Below are 22,239 nucleotides of genomic sequence, written 5' to 3'. Positions count from 1 at the left end.
GAAATTATCATTTTTTTTAATATACTACAATTGTAGGAAATTCCAACTACAAATTCGTAGTTATTAACTCACTTTGATTAAGCGTTTTTTTTTAGTACAAATTAAGGGTGAAGATTTAAACCATCGATCCGTTTGATAACGTTTTTGTTAGGGGTCAAGCTTTGGTTACAGTTCTCATTTCCTGTTTTCCGTTTCTCATTTCCTGTTTCTTGTTTCTTGTTTTCTCTTTTTTTAGAACAAGACATAGAAATATGCTTGATAACTATTCATGTTTCCGTTTCTTGGAAAAAAGAAATAAGAATAAAAATTTGTGTGATATCTATTTCTTTTTTTTCGTTTTTTGTATTTTTTCCTTACATTTTTTTTCTTCATATTTTATAGTTTAAAATAATCTAATTATATAAAATAAAAAGATATATAACATGCACTAAAGTATAAAAAATAGTTATCAAATATTTAAACTATTGAATACACATAAATCCCAATGTAAAATTAATATCGATAATGCAATTGTTTTTATCATTCATATGTTGCTAAAATTTGATTTACAATATTATTTCTCACTCACGTCATTAGTTTTAAATTTTAAATGATGTAGTCTCAAATTTAACTCAATTATATTATTATGTAAATGTCGTGGTTGTAAAAATATTAAAATGAATATAAATAAATATCTTAGTAACCAAAATTTATATTATTATAAAATTATAATTTGTTTCGTATGTTAGAAAATTTAAAAAATATATAAAATGCATTTTGCAAAATTTGAAATTCAAAATTAAAAAAATATTTATATATACATATTGAAAAGAAAAATTATTTTAAATGACAAAATTATTGAAAATATTTTTAAATAATAATAAAATATTACAATCTATTTGCGATAGATCGTGATAGACAGTGAAATTTTGTTATATTTGTAAATATTTTGGTTTATTTTCCTATATTTGTAAACAATCCTATTGAAAATTTAAAATTTTAAAATTAAAATAATATATAAATCTAAATATTTGAAAATAACCCTGAAAATTTAAAAATAAAAATAATATATAAACCTAAATATTTGAAAATTCAAAATTCAAAATTAGATTGAAATATAGATATTTAAAAATAATAAAAAATAAATATAAATAACAGAAATGAATAATTATAAAAGAAATATAAAAATAGAGAAAAATAAAAAAATATAAATTTATAAAAAAATGAAATATAAAAGAAATAAAGAAGAAAATTAATAATTATAAAAGAAATATAAAAAATATAGAGAAAAAGGAACTATAAAAGAAAGAAAATATAAATAAAAAAATATAAAAAGAATATAGAGAAATTGGAAATATAAAAAGAAAGAAAAATAAAATAAAAAAAGGTCCAATGTGAGGTTTAATTTTAAGATTTTGGAGGCACACCAATGAATCGGTGTAGTTTCTCAATTTTTGTAGTTTTTTAAAAAATGAGAAATAGAATAGAAAACAGAAACGGAAACGTTAGGGCCCTTGATTTTCAGTATACAGTTCCCAGCTCCAGATCGCCCAGTTCTCTCCATTTCTGATCCGATTGTATTTGGGTTCTTGGAAAACTTTATGATCAATCGAAAAATAACTCCACAGAATTCAATTTGTTCGTTCTCTTAATTTGATAAGTTTTCGATCTTCAGCGATTCCTACAGTTTGTTTTGATTTCTCCCCTTTCTACTATAGCAAATTCTCAGCAATCTTGTTCCTCCGTGCAAACTGCCTACATTCTACCTCTTCTTCGGCGTGAGAAGGTAGATTTTGATTTGCGCGTATTGAATCTCAGCGTCAAACAATGGGAAACTCCTCCTCGATGCTCACTCAATATGATATTGAAGAAGTTCAACGCCACTGCGATAATCTTTGTGAGTGTTTTTCGATTTCTGTTCTATATTCTTTCTTTCCATACTCTTCCCTTCTAATTTCTCTCGGTTCTCATTCATTTTGGCTCTACAATTCAGTTACGCAACAAGAAATAGTGTCCCTGTATCAAAGATTTTGTCAACTCGATCGAAACTCAAAGGGATATATCTTGGCCGATGAGTTCTTATCAGTCCCAGAATTCGCTATGAATCCTCTTTCTCAGGTTATTTTTGAACCATTTCTACGATTAATTTCTTGAAATAGTAAAATTCTATATCTGGTTTTGTGAAGTTCGTGTACTTTAATCGGTGAATAATAGTTTGTCCTTTGTCCTTTCCTTTTTGTGTTCCCCAGAGGCTGCTGAAGATGGTTGATGGTTTGAACTTTAAGGATTTCTTGGCGATTTTGTCTGCATTTAGTGCTAAAGCTAGCATACAACGTAAAATTGAATGTACGTATGAAATGCATACTTGCAATTGTGTAGATCCTGTCTGATGACACTCTACATTTGCTTGTTAACAATGTTCTTTTGTTATTCTAAAATTTTTCTTTAAAGTTTTGAGCAGAATTCTCGTTTGTATTTCTACTTTTCATACTTAACTGTACATAAATGGTGTGGAATAGTGAATTTTCCATTTAAGACGTTTCTTAGAAATATTTCATGATTTCAACATTGGAATATTAAACAGAGTGTTTAAGATCAATTTTTCCCTCCTTTTTTGCACTTCTGTCAAAACAATGCTGACATTTTCATGTTTTGAATTTGATGGTATTGGGATTTTCTGAAATTGATAAGGACAATGAACCCTCCACCTGTCTCCACAATGCAGATAACTGTCTTACATACATCATGGTTCTCTCCTTTCCCTAACTAACGTGAGACTTTATTTGCACTTCTAACAATAACTATCCAATATGATTGTAGTTTTCTTCTGGAAGTATCAATAGTGAGAAAAGGTTCTCAAATGAGCTTCTATATAGTATTATCAAGTTAACTTATTGTAATTTGCTCAATAGGGCCCAGGTAACATTGTGAATTTGGGTTTTAGTTAGTTGATGTATGATTTTGGATCATAAAAGTTATCTGCATGATTTTGGTAGCCATTTTTTTTGATTAGTGTAAGAGTATTGGTCAAAATTTACATCTTAATAACCTTCTTTCTTAATTGAATTGCAGTCTTCATTTCTAGTGAGAGAGAGGGGTTGACTTCAGTAGTTATATCTCCTTCTGCCTATCAGAAACAGGGCACTGTAGCTCCTCTTTTCTTTTCTTGTCATTCGTTTTCTTTATTACAGCATCATACTCCTTTAACTAAAAATTTGACTAGCTAAAATCTTAGTCAATGTTATGCTGATTTAATGAGTTTGTTGTCTTGATTGAAAAAGCTTGGACTCATCAGTTATTATTTGTTTTTGTTTCATCAGTTATGTTCAAAGTTTACGATGTGGACTTTAATGGGAAGGTGTCTTTCAATGACATGATAGAAGTGCTACAGGATTTGTCCGGTCCCTTCATGTCTGATGACCAAAGAAAGGTACTCTAGACGCTGCACTAAATCTTACGAGGCACTGGGAGAATTGTATATATTTTCCATGGCACATGCCATATTAAAAAGTTTGTCCTTTTATCTCTTTTGCAGCAAGTCTTGAGCCAACTTCTGGAGGAAGCAGGTTACACAAAGGAGTTCCATTTCACCCAGGATGATTTCGTTAAGGTTTGTTTTTACTTTTTCTATCATAAATCTCACTCTTGTTCATTTGTACCAACAAGATCAAGTGAGTCAGTGGCCTGCTAATCTGTCTCAGTATACAAACACAAAAATGATTAATAATTATTTGAAACTTGGATGAATTAAATCGAGAAAATGGTGTACATTAATCGTCCAAATAATTAGCCAAATGTTACCACAAAGATAAGTTAGCTGAAATCTCAAGGAAAATTTGTGATCAATAGTCATTAACAATCATATTTGCAATCTTAAGGAAGTTTGTATAACCATCAATAACAGTACCTTGTTGAAGTTTAGATTTCATTATTGAAATTTGTTGGAATACGTTGAATTAGCCCTAAGGGCATTTTTGTAATTTATACTATATTTGCTAAATTAGGGTTTCACCTCATTCTATTTATATTTGAGGTTGGGTCTACTGTACGTATGACATTAAATAATAAGTCCTTTTCTATCGTGGTTTTTCTTCCTTGAATTAGGGTTTTCCACGTAAACTCCTTGTGTCATCTTTTTTCTTCTATTTCAATATGGTATCAGAGTAAGGTGATGAAATCGTAGCCCGATAGAAGAGACTCAGTCATCAAACTTGATAAGTGAAGGTACGCTGACTAATGAGGCTGTGATTCAAGCAGCAGTTGACCGCTATCTCCGAACCATCATCCCAGGTGGCTCAGCCGAACAGATCCAGCCGGCGAGCCGAACAGCAAGTGGTGGGCTTGCTCCAGCCGGCGCGCTGATTAGCTTCCAGACGCAGCCGTTCCAGCCGAACACCATCAAGGAAGGTCTCTTCGCTTCGCACGCTCTCCAGCCGGCGCACGCGAGCGGTTCACAACCGATCGGACCCTCGACTTCGCACGCGACCGTCTCAGCTTTGCACGTCCTCCAGCCGGCGGATGCGAACGATTTACAGCCGATCGGTCCCTCGGCGTCGCACAGAACCGGATCTGCACCAGACGGTCGTGGGTTTGCTCCAGCTGTCGGGTCGGGTCAGATCGGCGCGATTTCTTCAACCTTGCAGCCGATCGCCGAGCCTTCTGTCCGTTACCCACCATCGCAACCGTCTGGGAGCAGCGCCGATCACGGGTTGCCGAACTTTGCCGCCGGTGGACTTCCGACAGTAGCTTCTTCACAGTACCATGGTGGACAGCTTCTTCCTCATGTGTATCCAGTTCAGCCTCAGTTTCGAATGGGTGATTCTGTTGAAGAAAATCCCATGGTTTTTGGACAGAAAAATTCCAGATCTGAATCTCATGTGGAACTCCAACAACAATTGGTTAGTCTCCAGCAATAGATGGCCGCTCTTGGAGCCAGATTGAATGGCCATGATTCTTCCCCGATGTATTCAGAAAATCCGGTATCAATGTTTCCTACTCCCTACTACTAATTTTTTATCTGGAACTATTGGAAATTCTGTAGGAATGATCATGGGAGAGAAGTTGAATGGGCAAAATTACTTCTCTTGGTCCCAAACAATTAAAATGGTTCTTGATGGACGCCATAAGTTTGGATATTTGACTGGAGAGATACCACGACCGTATCCTGGGGATCCTCAAGAGCATGTCTAGAAGGCAGAGGATTCTTTGCTCCGCTCAATGTTAATCAGTAGCATGGAACCACAAATCGGGAAACCTTTACTCTATTTAGCCATTGCCCGAGATATTTGGGATGCAGTCCGACGGTTATATTCGAGGCGTCAGAACGCATCCCGCCCGTATACTCTACGTAAACAGGTTCACGAATGCAAACAAGGGAGCATAGATGTAACGTCATACTTCAGCAAGATGTCGTTGTTATGACAAGAAATGGATCTATGTTGGGAGATCATCTGGAATTGCCCCCAAGATGGAATTCAATACTCCAAGATAGAAGAGGTTGAGCGTGTGTATGATTTTCTTGCTGGGCTGCACCCAAATTTGATACAGTTCGGAGTTGAATACTAGGGCAGAAACCAATTCCATCTCTTGTGGAGGTCTCTTCAGAGGTTAGATTGGAAGAAGATAGATTGAGTGCAATGAACGGGCCAGGTGTTACCATTGTAGAGTCAACTGCCTTCGGAGTAAAGTCTGCTGGAGCTGATGGTGACAAACAGAATAGTAAAACACCCCCAGTATGTGAGCATTGCAAAAAACAATGGCACACGAAGGATCAGTGCTGGAAATTGCATGGTCGCCCTCCAAATGGTAAACGTCGCCCTCCGAATGACAAGTCGAAATCTGGGTGTGCTCTAGTGGGTGAATCAGTTGAGGGGGTTGCACAACCTCAGACATAGCCTCCAGTGACCAACCCTGGTGATTCAGGTACCATAGGGATCGGAACAGTTGCTCAATCAGGTAACCCTCAATCTTTTAGTTTCCTTGTTGAAGGGAATGAGTTATGGATTCTAGATTCAGGAGCGACTGATCACTTGACTAGCTCATCCGACCGGTTTCTCTCATACTATCCAAGCGCTGGAAATGAGAGGATTCGAATTGCGGATGGGTCCTTCGCTCCTGTTGCTGGAAAAGGCAGACTGTCACCATTTCAAGGATTAATTCTGCAAAATGTCTTACATGTGCCCAAAATTTCTTACAACTTATTATCAATAAGAAAAATAACAAAAGATTTGAACTGTAGAGTTTTCTTCTCACCAGATACTGCTTTGTTTCAGGACTTGAACTCAGGGAAGATGTTGGCACTGTCCGATATGACAGAGGCCTATATTTCCTTTCTGCAGATGCTTCCTCCAGAAGCTTGTTTAGGACTAGTCTTTTATCTTCGTTTACTATGTCTGAAACAAATTATTTATTGTGGCATTTTCGTCTTGGACATCCTAGTTTTCAATATATGCGATATTTATTTCCTCATTTATTCCATAATGTGAATGTTCTTCATTATCTTGTAATGTCTGTATACGTGCTAAACAACCTCGCGTGTCGTTTGTTTCTTAGCCCTGTAAACCTACCCAGCCTTTTCACCTTGTCCACAGTGATGTTTGGGGTCCCTCAAGCATCTCTACCTTGTCTGGTAAACGGTGGTTTGTAACTTTCATCGATGACCATACCCGACTTACATAGGTATATCTCCTTGCTGATAAGTCCGAGGTTTTATCTACCTTCAAACAGTTCTATACCATTATATTAACACAGTTCAACACAAAGATTGCCATTCTTCGGAGTGACAATGGTCGTGAGTTTGTCAACCACACCTTCCAGGAATTCCTAGTGTCAAAAGGGATCATCCATAAAAACTTGTGTGCATATACTCCACAACAAAATGGGGTGGCTGAACGGAAAAATCGGTATCTCATTGAAGTTGTTCGTTCCTTGATAATTCCAGCGTCTCTCCTTTCGTACCTGTGGGGAGATGCGGTTCTTACTGTAGCTCATCTAATTAATAGATTGCCTTCATGAGTTCTAAAGTTTCAAACCCCTCTTGAGTGCTTCAAAGAGTCCTATCAGTCTACTCGTCTTATTCCTGATGTTCCTCTTCGTGTGTTTGGATGTACAACCTTTGTTCATACTCATGGTCCACACCGGACTAAGTTTGCTCCACGAGCTAAAAAATGTGTGTTTGTCGGGTATCCCCTTCATCAGCGAGGTTATAAATGCTTTCATCCATCTTCCAGAAAATATTTTGTCACTATGGATGTCACGTTCCTTGAAGATAAACCGTTCTTTCCCGTTAGTCATCTTCAGGGGGAGACCACGAATGAAGAGACTAACAGTTCCACGTACTCCATACCCATTAGCCTTAATCTTGAGCCTAGTCCTAATATTCCTGAACCTGAGCCTAGCCCCAATGTTCCTGGACCTAGTCTACCTAGTTTTGAACCTAACTCTGCTCCTGTTGTTCCCAGTCTACCTAGTCTTAAACCTAACTCTGCTCCTGTTGTTCCCGTGTCGGTTCTTCTTACTAGACAAGTGCCCTGGATAACATACTATAGGAAGAATCTCAGAAAGGAAATTCAGGAAACCTCTGGTGTTCCATCGGAAAGTGTCCAAGCGTCGGAACTAGCTTAGGTTCAAGATTCCGTTGTTTTAGAGAAGAGTCTTGAAGAGAAGTCTGGGAACATAGAAAATGATGAAATGAGCTTAGAGAAGGTTGAAACTTCAGGAGGTAATGAGGTGTTGAAAGATCCTCAAGAAGATGCAGAATTGTCTCAAAAGTCTGATACTGAAGAGGGACAGATGAAAACTGACAACTATGATACCACTCTGGATATGCCAATTGCTCTGAGAAAGGGAACCAGGTCATGTACAAAATACCCTTTGCATAGTTTTCTGACCTATAGTAACTTATCTCCTGGTTTTAAGGCTTTTACTACTCAGCTGGATGCTCTAGCAATACCTACCAGTGTACATGCGGCCATGGAAGTTCCCGAGTGGAAAGTAGCAATAATGGAGGAAATGAGAGCTCTCGAGACAAATAAGACTTGGGAGTTAGCAGCTCTCCCTAGAGGTCACAAAACATTTGGTTGCAAGTGGGTGTTCACAGTGAAGTATAAGTCTGACGGAACACTCGAGAGGTATAAAGCCAGGTTAGTTGCTAAAGGGGTCACTCAGACGTATGAGATTGATTATTCAGAAACTTTTTCCCCAGTGGCTAAGTTAAACACGATTCGTGTTCTTCTGTCAGTCGCCGTAAATAAAGATTGGCCCCTACATCAACTAGATGTAAAGAACACCTTCCTAAATGGTGAGTTAGAAGAGGAAGTTTATATGTCCACCTCCAGGTTTCGAAGCTAACTTTGGGAATCATGTTTGCAAACTCAGGAAGTCTTTATATGGGTTGAAGCAGTCCCTTAGGGTATGGTTTGACAGGTTCACCGTGTTTGTTAAGTCCCAAGGGTTTATTCAGGGGCATTTTGATCATACCTTGTTTACCAAAAAATCACCCTTAGGAAAGATTGCTGTGTTGGTAGTGTATGTTGATGACATCATCCTATCAGGGGATGACACGACAGAAATTGCTAAGCTAAAACAAAGGATGGCAGGTGAATTTGAAATCAAGGATCTTGGTAGTTTGAGATATTTTCTAGGGATGGAAGTGGCAAGATCAAAAGCAGGAATATCTGTATCTCAGCGGAAGTACACTTTGGACTTGTTAAAGGAAACAGGAATGACTGGATGTAAACCTATTGACACTCCTATTGAGGTCAATAGCAAACTGAAAAGCATTTCAGAAGGAGTTCCTGTGAATAAGGAGAGGTATCAACGCTTAGTAGGAAAACTGATTTACTTGTCTCATACTAGGCCCGACTTCTCCTATGCTGTGAGTGTAGTAAGTCAGTTTATGCAGAGTCCATATGAGGAGCACATGGAAGCTGTGACTCGAATTTTGAGATACCTGAAGTCCACCACTGGGAAGGGCTTGGTGTTTAGGAAACATGATACACGGAGCATCGAGGCATATACTGACTCAGATTGGGCCGGATCTGTAACTGATAGAAGGTCAACCTTAGGGTACTGTACCTTTGTATGGGTAAATTTGATAACTTGGCGGAGTAAAAAACAGGGTGTAGTGGCCAGAAGTAGTGCTGAGGCAGAGTATAGAGATATGAATCTGGGAGTGTGTGAAGAAATCTCGTTGCAGAAAGTTTTATCTGATCTTCACGAGAGTAGTCTGGGGCCCATGAAGCTGTATTGTGATAATAAGGCTGCCATCAGTATTGCGAATAATCCCGTGCAACATGATAGAACCAAACATGTGGAAATTGACAGGCACTTTATTAAAGAAAAGTTAGACTGCGGAGCTATTTGTATTCCCTATGTACCTTCAGTCCAATAGATTGCAGATGTTTTTACGAAAGGGTTATTGAGACAGATGTTTGAAGCTTGTATTAGCAAGTTGGGTCTTGTCGATATCTACGCCCCAACTTGAGGGGGAGTGTTGGAATACGTTGAATTAGCCCTAAGGGCATTTTTGTAATTTATACTATATTTGCTAAATTAGGGTTTCACCTTAGGTTGGGTCTATTGTACGGATGACATTAAATAATAAAGTCCTTTTCTATCGTGGTTTTTCTTTCCTGAATTAGGGTTTTCCACGTAAACTCCTTGTGTCGTCTTCTTTTCTTCTATTTCAATAAAATCATTTCAGACTTAAAACTTACTGATTCTTCAGCATCTGAATGAAAACGTTCTACCTAATCATGGATGAGTTGCTTATTTTCCACACTTCAGAACTACTTTATTGTTCATATCACTTGGTGTCTTGCACTATGCCAACTTTTCCATGTATTTTCCTATAAGCCATCTAGTTCACTTTTGTGATCCCGTGCAAACTATTATTGTACTGACTTGTCATTTGAACTTGCAGTGATTCATTCATAATTTTCTTTATTCATATATTCCCTATCCTGCAATATATTTGTAATATTTATTTTTGTTCTTTTGCAGATTCTTGGCAATTCTGACCTGAAAATGGAGGTTGAGGTTCCTGTCGATTAAGATGACTACTTCAACTATTCTTTTGTCCACTCCCTATTTCCCTTTCCCGACAAGGAGAAACGAAACAATAAATTACTAGCTGAAGTGTCATGTATCATGTCTTTCTCAAGCAAGTTCAGCGTTGATGAACTTCAATTGTTCAAACATGTTCATTTATGCAATTACTTGCTCAATTCAAGCCTGTGGCTCATCCTTTTGTAGACAGATTTTTATTTCAAAGATTACGAACCATCCTAATGAAAATCTCTCTGAAACGAATTATTTATCATCAAATTTGCATCAACTACCGTCTCTAACTACTGCTGAACTCAAAAAATGAAACGATTGAGACATGATAATATTTATAGGAGAAATATATCATAAGAAATTGAGGAATTCTGATTAGCCATTTAAATTGTTTTAAATGTATGTATGGGGATCATCTGAATTGGTTCTGGGTAATTCAGACAATACATCCAAGACCATCTTATTTAACATAACCCTTTCACTTCATTGTTGTCTTGCAAGGTGAAGATAAGGTTGACGGTTTGGAAATGCTGCAGGATTTTACAAGACTTGGCTTGTGTAGAAATGGAGCCAAAACTTGCCACATGAGATTGACACAACAATCCAAAAGCCACCCATTAGAGACTCGTCGTATCCACCGACTTACAAACTTCATCCTCTGATAACAGGTTTACTCTTAAAACTTCATCTTGAGAAATGTGCAGCAAATCTCTCTAGAAAAGAAAATTTTGGTATGTTCTGTTGAGTTCATTTCCTGTACCTTCGAAGCTTGGTTACTTGCCATTGCAACACTCATTCACATGTCACAATCATGTCTTTTACCCAACCTATTCATCTTTTTCTTTCTTTCTTATTTTTTTCCCTACCAAAATTTCTCTTCCTTTTTTTTTTTTTTGTTGAGAACATGAAAAGGCTAAAGCTTTTCATCGTGTTTTATTTTTCCAATGCTATTGAAGCTAAACTTTATTATCATCCTCTTCACATTCTCCATATGGCACTGATTCCCAAATATAAATTCCTCTCCCTTCTTCTCTCTCTCTTCGAAGCCCAAAAGCTAGAGAAATTTTACATTCCAACTAAAAAAAACTCTTCTTGTGTTTCAAAAACTTCACGCAACGACCGAGAGAACTTGCAAACTGGCCTCAGAAGTTGATGAAGCTGACTGTTTTCTAAAGCAGCTACAATGGAAGAACACCAAAAACGCTCTCATGGGCATGGAACTGAAGCAGATGGTTCAAATCATGAGTTGGTTTTAATAGCATTTGATCGAAATGGGGCTGCAAAAAACTCGTCGAAAGTCGGTCCCACTTCGAGAGTGAGAGCTTGTGAAGTTGAAAATATCAGTAGAAGACTGAGCATTCTTGAAGAAGATACAAGAGCTATGAAGAAAGCTTTGTTTAACAATTTGGAGGAAAGCAGAAATCTTGTGTATGAGATAAACCAGCAATTTCAGAACATAAACAGAAGCCATACATTCTGTAATGAGGTAGCTGCTGCTTTGATGGCTTCTCTTGAAGATCATGATGAGACACTCCATCTTCCTAAGGTAAAATGATCTGAGTCTTGTCATATACTTTGAATTTCTGAACTTTTTAATCGAAGAAGTTGAGAAGTAACATTTTAGGCACGTTTGGTAGTGATTTTAAAATTATTAAAATTCATATTTTATTTTCAAAACCATTCCAAAACGTCTTTAATCAATCAATTTAATGTTTAATTTTGTACTTTTAAATGTTATTTTTATACCAGTAGAATGAGCTTAGCTTAACGGAAATTGACATGCACTCCCTCTCTTGAAGTCGGAGGTTCGACCTTTCATCTTCACAATTGTTGTACTAAAAAAATGTTATTTTTATACCACTAGAATTGGTTTTGAATGATTAATAACATGTTTTAAAGTAATTTTGAATATGACAAAAATGTTCTTAATACTTTCAAACCTACTTACAAGCCTTATGCTTGTTGATGACTTTAGTTCCATAATTCTTCTACCTTCATGATTTTCCATAGCATCATTGTAATGATTATTTTGTGGCATTACATAGAGCCCTCTCTCTATTACTGAGTTTATATGGTTGTGGATTTGGTGGAGAAAACAGGAATGGAGAAGTGGTGTTGGCCTATCAGAAATCTTTCACCACCAAACAAATATATCTCTAGTCTTCAAACATTTCAAAGCAAATTTGCTGGCATTGACAGATTCTGCCAAATCTTTGCATCTTATGAAAGAAAAATGATCTCTCTTTTTTCTTAGATACATGTAAAATTGGAGACTTGATTTTCAGTATTCAACAATCAACACAATAAATCTAATTTGAACACCTGATATTTTGGTTGAGGATGTATGTTTAATTAGTAAGTTATATTTATGTTGGCCACCACTGATAGTTAATCCCATAGCTATCAGATCTTTGGATTTCAAAATATTACTAGTTCGATTTCAATTTAGTTCTTTAAGTTTTAAAATATTATAATTTTATCTTTGAGGTTTGAATTTTGAGTTCTGTTTTAATTTGATCTCTAGATTTTAAGATTTATGCTTTTAAACTCGATTTTTTACTAAATACTCACATATAGTATAGTATTAATGCTTACTAATTAATTTAAAATAATTATTGACCAAATTGAGGTAAAATTTTGTTCATTAAATACTTATTTTCAATTTCTAAAAAATTCTTTTATTATTTTAAATTTAGAAAAAAAAACTCTCCTCTCTAATATTATTTTAAAAACTTATTTGTCTAATTTAAAAGATCATGTAACTATTTAAAATTATATAAAAAGAATATTTCAAATACTATTTAAACCTATTCTTAAATACTTAGAACTAAAAAGATACATTTTGAAAACTTAAAAATAGAATACACTTAGGTCACATTTTGCCAAGATGAAATATAGTCTATCAATGGTAATTTAAAAAGTGGATCTTAGTTGATTAAGTTTGTTGTCTTTTTACTTATCTTCCGTAATTGTAAAGAATTGTGGGGTCTGCCTCCAAATTTGTAATCAAAATCTGATTGAGGAACAGAGAATGTTCAATATAATTGTAGTTGAAAATTAGATCTACTATCTTTGCTATTATTGTTATTATTATAGATATTATTACTATAATAATATGAAAAATATGAATTTGTCAAATTTACTATCATCTTTGTAATTTTAAGTAAACATGATTAAAAATAATTCAATTATGTTTAGAATTTAGGTCCATATAATGATCCATCAATAAATTTTTATTAAGATTATAATAATTTTCATTATGAATTGGTAAACATGACCCCGTTTTAGAAAACTGGTGGAGTAAAAAAGTGTGTTTTTGAAAAATGAAAAGATGATTTACAAAAAAGATTTTAACATATCCGCACCAAAAAGTGTGTAAAAAATGTTTGGAGAAAATGATATGATCTCAACTCGTTAGTGGCTGAAATTGAAAGGCTAATCCCACGTTATTTTGTGTCCCAAAACCCCAACGATGAGTCTCCAATGGATTCCAAATTCCGGCCACTCCTTCCATCTCCGCCGCAATCGCAGCCCATTCCTCCTCTTCCCCTCTCTTTCACTCCGCCCCACAAAACTCTTCTCCAACCCAAACCAACCACCGCCAGTGGAGGTCGAAATCAAGCTCCGCCTCCCGGACTCTTCCTCTCACCACAAACTCTCCCACCTCCTCTCCTCTCACCACATCAAAACTCATAATCAACACAACATCTTCTTCGACGGCGCCAACGCCGAGCTCTCCTCCAACCTCGCCGTCCTCCGGATCCGATTCTACGACGACGACTCCCACTGCGTCCTCTCTCTCAAAGCGAAACCTACAATCTCCGACGGAATCAGCCGCATCGAGGAGGAGGAAGAGACGCTGGAGCCGTCGATCGGCCGCGCCTGCGTTGAGGAGCCGAATCGGATGCTGGTAATGGAATCGTCGAAGATTGTGGAGAGAGTGAGAGAAGAGTATGGGATTGATGGGTTCGTGTGCTTGGGGGGATTCAGGAACGTGAGAAGAGTGTATGAATGGAGAGGATTAAAATTGGAATTGGATGAAACTATTTTCGATTTCGGACGGAATTATGAGATGGAATGCGAGAGTGAAGAACCGGAAAGAGATAGAGATTTGTTGGAAGGGTTTTTGAAGGAGAATGGGATTCGTTATTCATATTCTCAAACTTCCAAATTCGCCATTTTCCGATCTACGAAGTTGCCGCCATTCTTCTGAAACTTTCTGCTTCCATTTTCATCTCGTCCCAATTTTTTTTAAAATTTTTTTTTTTCAAGTTTGATTACAAATGTTGTAGATTTTCCTTTTTGTTTTAATAGCAAAATGTAGTTTATATCGACAATATTTTATCCATTTTGGCATTGGTTTCTATTTATACTTGTATCTATTTATCAAAAACTTGTTTGGATTGAGTAAGGAAAAAACGTTTTTCAAAAGTTGTTTGCATTTATATACTTTTTATAAAGTGTTTAAAATAAAAATATTTGTGTTTGGTTATACTTGTTAAAAAAAAATCTTTAAATTTTGTTTGATTTGTTATATACTCAAAGTATTCCTATTGACTTGACTATTTTTTATGAAAAAATTAAAGATGATTATGAACCTTACAAACTAATAATTTTAAATTTTTATTTAAAAATAGTCCTTCAAAATTGGTCGATAGAGCTAGCTATTAGAAGTGGTCGTTGGTTGAAGTTGGTTGTCGGAAGGGGTTCGTTAGAGTTGGATGCCCAATTGATCGTCAAAGGTGGTTGCTAAAGATCGATATAGAGAAAGAAAAAAGTGACTTTCTTTCCGAAATAAAGGTCATTTTGATTATATTTGATTTTTGATTTTTTTTAAAATGACTTGAAGCAAACGAAAACGAAAGTATCAAACATGCATTAACTTTTTGATTTTAAAAAAAAAGGTCATACCTTGATTATTTTTTCTACCAACATAACTCATTAGTGATTAACATATACTCAATTTAGTCCAAGTTTAAATTTTCACAATCCAAGCCTTATAAAAAAGTTAATATTGCCAACAAGAAGATAGTTCAACCGACATAGTGCTCGTACTATCGACCTTGAGGTCTGAGATTCGATTCCCACCCCACACTTTAATTACAATACCTTAAAAAAAATCAATATTTTAATGAAGTTATGCTTAAATAAACCCAAGTATCGAAATTTAGAAATTTAAATTAAAAGAGATTGAATGAACTGGATCAACTTCAGCCGTAGATTTCATTATAAAATAAGACTAGTGATGTGGAGGAAAATAAACAAAAATCAAAAATCAAAAAAGAAAACTCTCTTATTAATGTTTCACCTGCAATATTTTTCCAAAATCATGTAATGTTGCCAGATAGAAGGTTATCACAATAAACAAGCTTTGAAGCCATTCTCTAACTCTTCTGCATCCAAGTTTTTTCCTATAAATACAATCTTGTTGATTCTCGGCTCATCTGGACCCCATAATCGATCGGGCGAACCTTGGAATATATCATGAACACCCTGTCACACCCATAAAACACATTACTGAACTCGAAAACATTTCGACTTATAGATGAAGAGAAGGGGAATTAATACAATAAATCTTCAAAAATTTGATACCAAGTACTAAAAACCTAAAGTTGTAGGTTCTATTTAGTGGTTTAGTGAAGTATTGGTTTGTTCACAATCACTGAACAGAAAAACATCATTAGTCATTAGTTTCATTGATTTTTCTTTCACTCACCTGAAAGACGAATCGCTCATCCATACCCTGAACTGATAGGAGACCTTTCATCCGGTATATGTCATCACTGCGGTCTAACAATAGCGTACCGAGCCACATGTTTGCCTGAACGATACCAACAAAGAGGTGAAAATCTTTCGGTTGAGTCAAACCAGCACATATAGCCATGACGAAGAAACAATGGTTAAAGAAAATACTCATGAGGCATTCTTAATATGGGAAGGCATGATAAATTAGTAGTCCAATGAAGAATATTAGAGTTCATTTTGATGACAATAAAACTCATCTCCACACCAACCTTCTCAAGATCCAAGATTCCTTCACAGACAATACTGACAGAAGAAACGCCAGGGTCGTGCGTGTGATCGTGCGAATGGTGGTCTGCATTAAACAGTTGAAAATTGATGTTAGATGAAAAAAAAACCGATAACTTAGTACAACCCCAATTCCATGATCAAGACGCTGAAACAATCTATTCAAGCATTGCACTTTGAGCAATGTGTTTTTAAAGTAGTTTCATTCACTACATAGGGACGTCGTTATAAATGAGAACAAAATACATGAATTCTTTGTAAATTTTTGCCAATTTTTGCCATAAAATGTACTTGAATTGGTAAAACAAGAACCACGAGGATGTAATCCATGTATGATCGGAATCTCCAAGCAATTTCATTGAAGAGTGGCATGACTGGGTATAAAATGTAGCACTCAAGTGACGCACAATGGATGTAACATGATTATATGAGCACATAATTTTACCGTGCTTGTGGTCATGTTCATGATTGTGGTGATGATGATCATGGTCATGTTCGTGCTTGTGATCGTCATGGTGACTATGAGCATGGTCTTCCCTTGATTCAGTATCAACAGCACTATCTATCCTGAAAACATGAAATGAGGATGAGGAGGAGAACAAAACTTAACAATACAAAATCAAGCAGGAATGGTAAGTATATACAAAAAGCTAAGCACCAGGAAGAGAAAAAAAAAATGGCAATAAGACAAATATATAAAAGTGAATCAAAATGAATATTTTTATCCAACAAGGTGTTAGCATTCAAGAAAGAGTGACAACAAAAGAATCCGGAGTTCTCTCTTTCAATGACAATGGAAATAATTTTAGATGGTATGGGACTACCTCTCCAAATCAAAGCCTCCTATCCCGAGAACATAATCCAAGTCAACCTGGCCATACTTTGTCCTCTTCAATTGAGCCATGCGGTTTATTTTCTATTCTTGGAAGAAAAAATAAACATAAATTACACATTCAAAAGCTAACGAATCAAATATATAAGAAAAAGTGTTGAGTGATATTAACCTTTATTCGTTGGACCAGATCAGCAATTTGTGGCTCGCCAACAAGGTCAGTCTAGTGGTATACAGTTCACGAATTAGCCAAGCACTTGGAGCAAAAACTAAAGATTATTTCAAGTAAAAATTTCAAGGTTGGCTATTTTACTTCTTTTTTTGTAGTACAATTTGGACAAGAGTCATAATAGCATGTTAAGAAGCCCACCACCTACCTAAGAATACCACGGCCAAATTTTCTAGATTGCATTATCAGTAAGGAGGCCATTGACATTTACTTGAATGCACAATCCTTAAAAGCAGAATTACAAGCAGATTTTCAATCGAAATGCCACGGGGTTAAAAAAGTTATGGCATTACAAACAGGCTTGGCTTTGAGAAAAACCTACTCACAAGTTAAGCTGACTTGTTTGAACATTATATCTCGAGGGGCTAAATCAGTCACCTATCATGAATACCTTGTTTACTATGATTCGATCAGCATAAGCAATTTGTTCTACAGCCTCATTTACAACTCCTTCTGGCTTAACTTCATCCAAGTGGAATGTTGCATGTTTGGCATCAACTAACGTGACGACACCATCCAACTTCACATCGTTAAAAACCGAGTCCTCAGCATAAAATGTCTGAATGATTGGTGATGGATTTGCCAATCCTACATATTACCAATGATGTCGTAGAACATATAATAAAACGTCACATGAAATCATCATGAATAGGACAGACATTTTATGATTGGGAAACTCTTCATACCTGTAGTCTCAATCACAATATGGTCAAATTTCCCTTTCTTCTTATTAACCAGCTCTGATATCATCCGTACAAGATCACCCCTCACGGTGCAACAAAGACATCCGTTATTCAACATAACAATGTCCTCAGCTCCAGTAGTTTTTGCAGCAACCAAAGAACCATCAATATCTACTTCTCCAAACTGTAGTTTTAAGACAAGACACAGAGTTAAATATATAATCCATCCATAAGGAGCCACATGATCAAGCACATAAAGTTCTATCTCGTACCTCATTTTCAATTACCGCAATTCGCTTCCCATGCTCTGCTGTTAGAATATGGTTAAGCAATGTTGTCTGCAAAGATTCACATGAAAGCAGAACCAAAAATATATTTAAATTATAGTTTAAAGAACTCAATTCACTGTCCAGTGTTAGAAACTTAAAGAAACAATCCCTTATTCGTCCGAAGTCAGAAAATTTCAGTTCCAACCAATTTCTTTTCTTCAGAAGGCAACAAGTAAATGCCCAGATGACCATAACTCTATTAGCATAACCTCCACCAAGGGGTCAGGTTCGAATTCCCCACCCCGCATATTGTTTAACTCAAGAGGCGACGAGTAAACAAACAGCAGGACTGGCAATTTCATGGAAATGAAAAACCCAAAACAAGGATTTATAAGATGCAAATGAAATAAAAAGAAACCTCCGGAATTCCAAGTGAAATTTATTTCACCTGTAACCTCTATTCCTAAGATTTGAACAATACCCTCTGAACAGTAATTTCAACGAAACATACTCCCTTAATATCAATCCAAATAGCATAAGACATCAAAACAACACTCCCAACTCTACTTAATTTCTCCCATAGTTCATAGAGAACTAAGACAGCCCAACACACAGAAACATACACACACACCCGTAAAAGAGAGAGAGAGAGAAAGAGCGAGTTTATACCTTCCCAGAACCCAAAAAGCCGGTAATAATCGTAGCCGGAATCCGGTCATCGGGCGGAATTTTCGTCAAAACGTCGGATTCATCGCTCTCCGATGTGGGTGTGGCCGTGGAGGCGAAGACCGAGAATCTTCTTAAACTTCGTTTGGGCGCCAGAGAGAAGCCGATGGCGGGGAGAGGAGTTGATTGAAAAGACGCGAGAGTGAAGGTGAAGGGGCGAGATGGGAGAAAAGCAGAATGAAGCCGGGAAGAAATATGGTTAGAGCGCCTAGAAGTAGAAGGGATGCTCAAAAAGGCGGAAGCAATGTCCAGAGAAATGGAAGCCATTGCCATGGAAGGGGCGAGAATGAGGATGATAAGAAAAGGGTAAGTATCAGAATTCAAAACGAAGAAGAAGAAGAAGAAGAAGAAGAAGGATTAAGCTTCTGGTTTTGGTTCATGCGTGCAAGGCTCCTTCCTCGCCTTTGGAGTCTGGATATTTCTTTACCATTTTATTTTCTTTCATTTTCTTTTCAAACTGTATTTTTTAAAATTTATTATTCTTTATCCGATAAAGACCCAGGTTTAAAATATCCATCCACGCCAAAATTTCGAGCTCTTAATTTCACAAAAATGTTCAAGTAAATATTGATAGTATTGATGGTGATGGATATTTGAAACATTATTAAACGAAAAAAAATATTAATTAAATAAATAAATATTCTACGATTTTTAAATAAGTTTAATATTTTTATTATTTATATTATATTTACATAAGTGACATTTTATTACTTATTATTGTTTTTTATATTTTATGAACTTGTCTTTGATATAATCATTCATCCATTATGTCGATGCCAAATTCATGAAAATATAAAAAATATCCACATCTCCATGAAGATTTGATATACTAATTGTAAATGTTTAAAAACTAAGAAAAAAAAAAGCTTCCTTAGTTGTTTAAAAATATCCATATCCTTTGAAAATTACAATGTTACTCTTTATCCTTTATTAATGTTTCAAATTTGTCATCATAGTAGAAATAAATTAGATTTTTTTTTCTTTTTTTTTTTTTTTGTGGAAATTGCAGCATGAAATGAGTATGTTGGTGAGATATAGAGTGTTGCGGTTGTGTTCAAGTTCCAATTTCTATTAATGTCAAGACTACATTATTATAGATATTAATTTTCATTCAACATTCTAACAGATTTCTATTTAATGATAGTTTTGAAAAGTATATAAAATGTCAAATATAATATTGTGTTTAAAAAAAATAAAAAAAGATAAAAATGAAGGCATCTCGTGAACAAATATTAAAGTTTAGGAGTGTAATTTAACAAAATAGACTTATAGTCCTTAAACCAACTATTTAGTCTTTTTCTTAGTATTGGAGAAGGAGGATTTGAACCACAAATCTACAAATCTATTGGTCTTCTTGTTTGAAACTAGTTGATATATGTTATTTTAATGTTGCCTATCTTTTTTATAAGGCTTGAGAGATACTCAACCAAATAGAAATCACGACAATTCATTAATTCTTCCTTGTAGCTTCAACAATATGGCATAAACGAAATTAGCAAGTGATCGTTCCATATGATGGTATCATCAAACCGCTTGAGCGATTTGTCAATTGTTAGACTTCGATCCATCATTGATGCTTGAAGTTGACCATTGGAGCCTTCATCTTGTTTTACAGTTAAATCTCTTATGATGGATTTGATTGGTTCTGTTGATCCCCTAAGGAAGAACCTATATTGTATTATTTGGAAAGATATTATCCAAAGAAAATTAAAATTTTCCTTTGGAACTCAGTGTTGGTGCTATTAATGCAACTGATTGTTTGCAACAACATATGTCTTATATGTATATTTCTCCTTGGTGTTTCCTATGTTGTTGCAACTTTGAATCTCTTTCTCACTTGTTTGCACATCGTTTTTGACATATTGTTCTGAATGACTTTGGTTGATCTTCTACTTTCCCTAACTATATATTTGATCTCTTGGCATCTCTGTTTGTGGGGCATCTTTTTGGTGGTACCAAGCAGACTATTTAGTTGGCTTTGTTGTGTGCGTTCTTTTGGGCTTTGGTGAGTGAACGTAACAATCGGCTTTTTAGGGACTCTACCTCTACTTTTGATAGATTTGTGGATTTGGTTCTTACTTATGTTTATAATTGATATAAATTTGAGCATCCTTTTACTTCTCATACTTCATTCTTTTTTTTCCTTTACAATTGGAGAGACTTCCTGTAATCACCTTTAGGTGTTGGGTTTTCCCTATTTCATTTCTTCAATGTAATACTTCTTTATAAAAAAAAAAAAAAAATCATCAAATTGCTTAAGGTATGAATGAATTATTTCGCTTTAGACTTAAAATAGATTCTCAATTCTTTGGAATCCCTTTTGACTAGTAAAACTTGATATGCAAATGTACTCCAATCTTTAGGCGATTTCATTGTTGACCTCTATCAGCGAGATGTCATCAAAGGCTTTCTCTTCCTTAACTACAAATTTAACTTCGTAGCTCATGAGCTAACTTTCCACACACAATGGCACAAAGTGATGTCAATTTAGCTTGAAGACCATCATCCTCTATGGACTGCTCTAAGCTTTAATTATTATCTTCAACTTTCTTTCTTCTAATTTTTGTTTTGTCAATTGTTGGGATTAATGTCCTAATTCTCCCGGAGTCTCGTTGTTTGTAATGATAAACATTATTTTATGAATAAAATAACTGTTGTTTCATTCTAGCATTTACTCATATCCAATAAACAAAGCTCCATGGTTACCTTATGTAAACTTAAGCATGTATATGTAATATACAAGTGGATCATGCCTTAAGTGATAATCTAAATAGGTTTGTAGTATAAGGATTAAGGTGGGATACTTGATTCTGGTGACACTACGAATACGACCCGCTTTGTAGAAGTTTGTAAGTGTTGTAAACTATTACAGATGGTAGATACTGACCATTCATGTGGAGACATGCGAGTGGGGGTGTCCTATACAAAGAGTTTGTATAAGACCTGACCATAAAATGACTAGACTTTGTATATAACGCCGTTGATACTAGAGACTTACATCTCACCTAAACGACCATAGGTGACACGACCTCAATCCTGAGTGTTTTGGGAACTCCTGTCTTTGAGGGTGGTCCTTTAATTAGTATGGGTGAGAGTGGCCAGATTGTCAACTTAACAAGCCTACCTTTTTGGGGACCTATCTGATTTGGGAGCTGGGAACTCAATACACGAGATGGAATTCACTCTGTCCCCAAAGCAGAGGTAAGTACAGAGATTGCTCCCTTAAAGGCTGATTCTGGGGCTTGAACATAGTGGCCATAATTTCTCTTTGGAAGAGAGGACCCAGTCATAGTAGGACTATAACTTATGTTCATTAGAGAATTCAGTGGTACTTAAGGAGTTATATGTAACTACAGGGGCATAATGATTATTAGCCAAGTTGTACTTACGAGCAATCTGTGAAGGGTTGTCGCACTGTTGATTAATTAAGAT

At 35.6% G+C, this 22,239-nt stretch overlaps 3 protein-coding genes and 1 pseudogene across 5 annotated transcripts; 3 read left to right on the top strand and 1 right to left on the bottom strand.

Moving 5' to 3' along the window:
• Positions 1-1,415: 1,415 nt before the first annotated feature.
• Positions 1,416-10,305, top strand: LOC120085919 (uncharacterized). Of its 2 annotated transcripts, XR_016527110.1 has the most exons (7): positions 1,419-1,876; positions 1,973-2,097; positions 2,229-2,325; positions 3,300-3,409; positions 3,515-3,589; positions 4,142-5,934; positions 9,982-10,305. XR_016527110.1 is itself a non-coding variant. In XM_039042272.2 (6 exons), the coding sequence occupies exons 1-6, from the start codon at positions 1,807-1,809 to the stop codon at positions 10,030-10,032; spliced, it is 528 nt and encodes a 175-aa protein (XP_038898200.1). In that variant the 5' UTR covers positions 1,416-1,806; the 3' UTR covers positions 10,033-10,305. The 2 variants fall into 2 exon arrangements, 1 of the variants encoding a protein (XP_038898200.1); XM_039042272.2 differs by lacking the exon at positions 4,142-5,934 and having other exon boundaries at positions 1,416-1,876.
• A 260-nt stretch (positions 10,306-10,565) lies between these two features.
• Positions 10,566-12,359, top strand: LOC150038882 (uncharacterized). Its single transcript, XM_090309878.1, has 3 exons — positions 10,566-10,706; positions 11,217-11,584; positions 12,138-12,359. Exons 2-3 carry the CDS (start codon positions 11,222-11,224, stop codon positions 12,273-12,275), a joined length of 501 nt encoding a protein of 166 aa, XP_090166004.1. The 5' UTR covers positions 10,566-10,706; positions 11,217-11,221; the 3' UTR covers positions 12,276-12,359.
• A 1,017-nt stretch (positions 12,360-13,376) lies between these two features.
• LOC120087710 (triphosphate tunnel metalloenzyme 3 pseudogene) lies at positions 13,377-14,375 on the top strand (annotated as a pseudogene). Its single transcript, XR_016527801.1, has one exon. The product of XR_016527801.1 is annotated as a triphosphate tunnel metalloenzyme 3 pseudogene (transcript).
• A 934-nt stretch (positions 14,376-15,309) lies between these two features.
• Positions 15,310-19,345, bottom strand: PTAC17 (plastid transcriptionally active 17). The gene is made up of 10 exons (XM_039022220.2): positions 18,751-19,345; positions 18,085-18,150; positions 17,816-17,996; positions 17,521-17,717; positions 17,073-17,123; positions 16,893-16,984; positions 16,514-16,635; positions 16,053-16,135; positions 15,755-15,859; positions 15,310-15,531 (listed from the first exon to the last, which is right to left on the bottom strand). The coding sequence occupies exons 1-10, from the start codon at positions 19,078-19,080 to the stop codon at positions 15,394-15,396; spliced, it is 1,365 nt and encodes a 454-aa protein (XP_038878148.1). The 5' UTR covers positions 19,081-19,345; the 3' UTR covers positions 15,310-15,393.
• Positions 19,346-22,239: the final 2,894 nt, after the last annotated feature.

Source organism: Benincasa hispida, chromosome 1 (assembly GCF_027475165.1).
Source record: "Benincasa hispida cultivar pf3 chromosome 1, pf3_genome.v1.1, whole genome shotgun sequence".
Lineage (NCBI taxonomy): Eukaryota > Viridiplantae > Streptophyta > Magnoliopsida > Cucurbitales > Cucurbitaceae > Benincasa > Benincasa hispida.
Note: the sequence above shows the minus strand (reverse complement) of the source record. Positions and strands in the feature narration are given on the sequence as shown.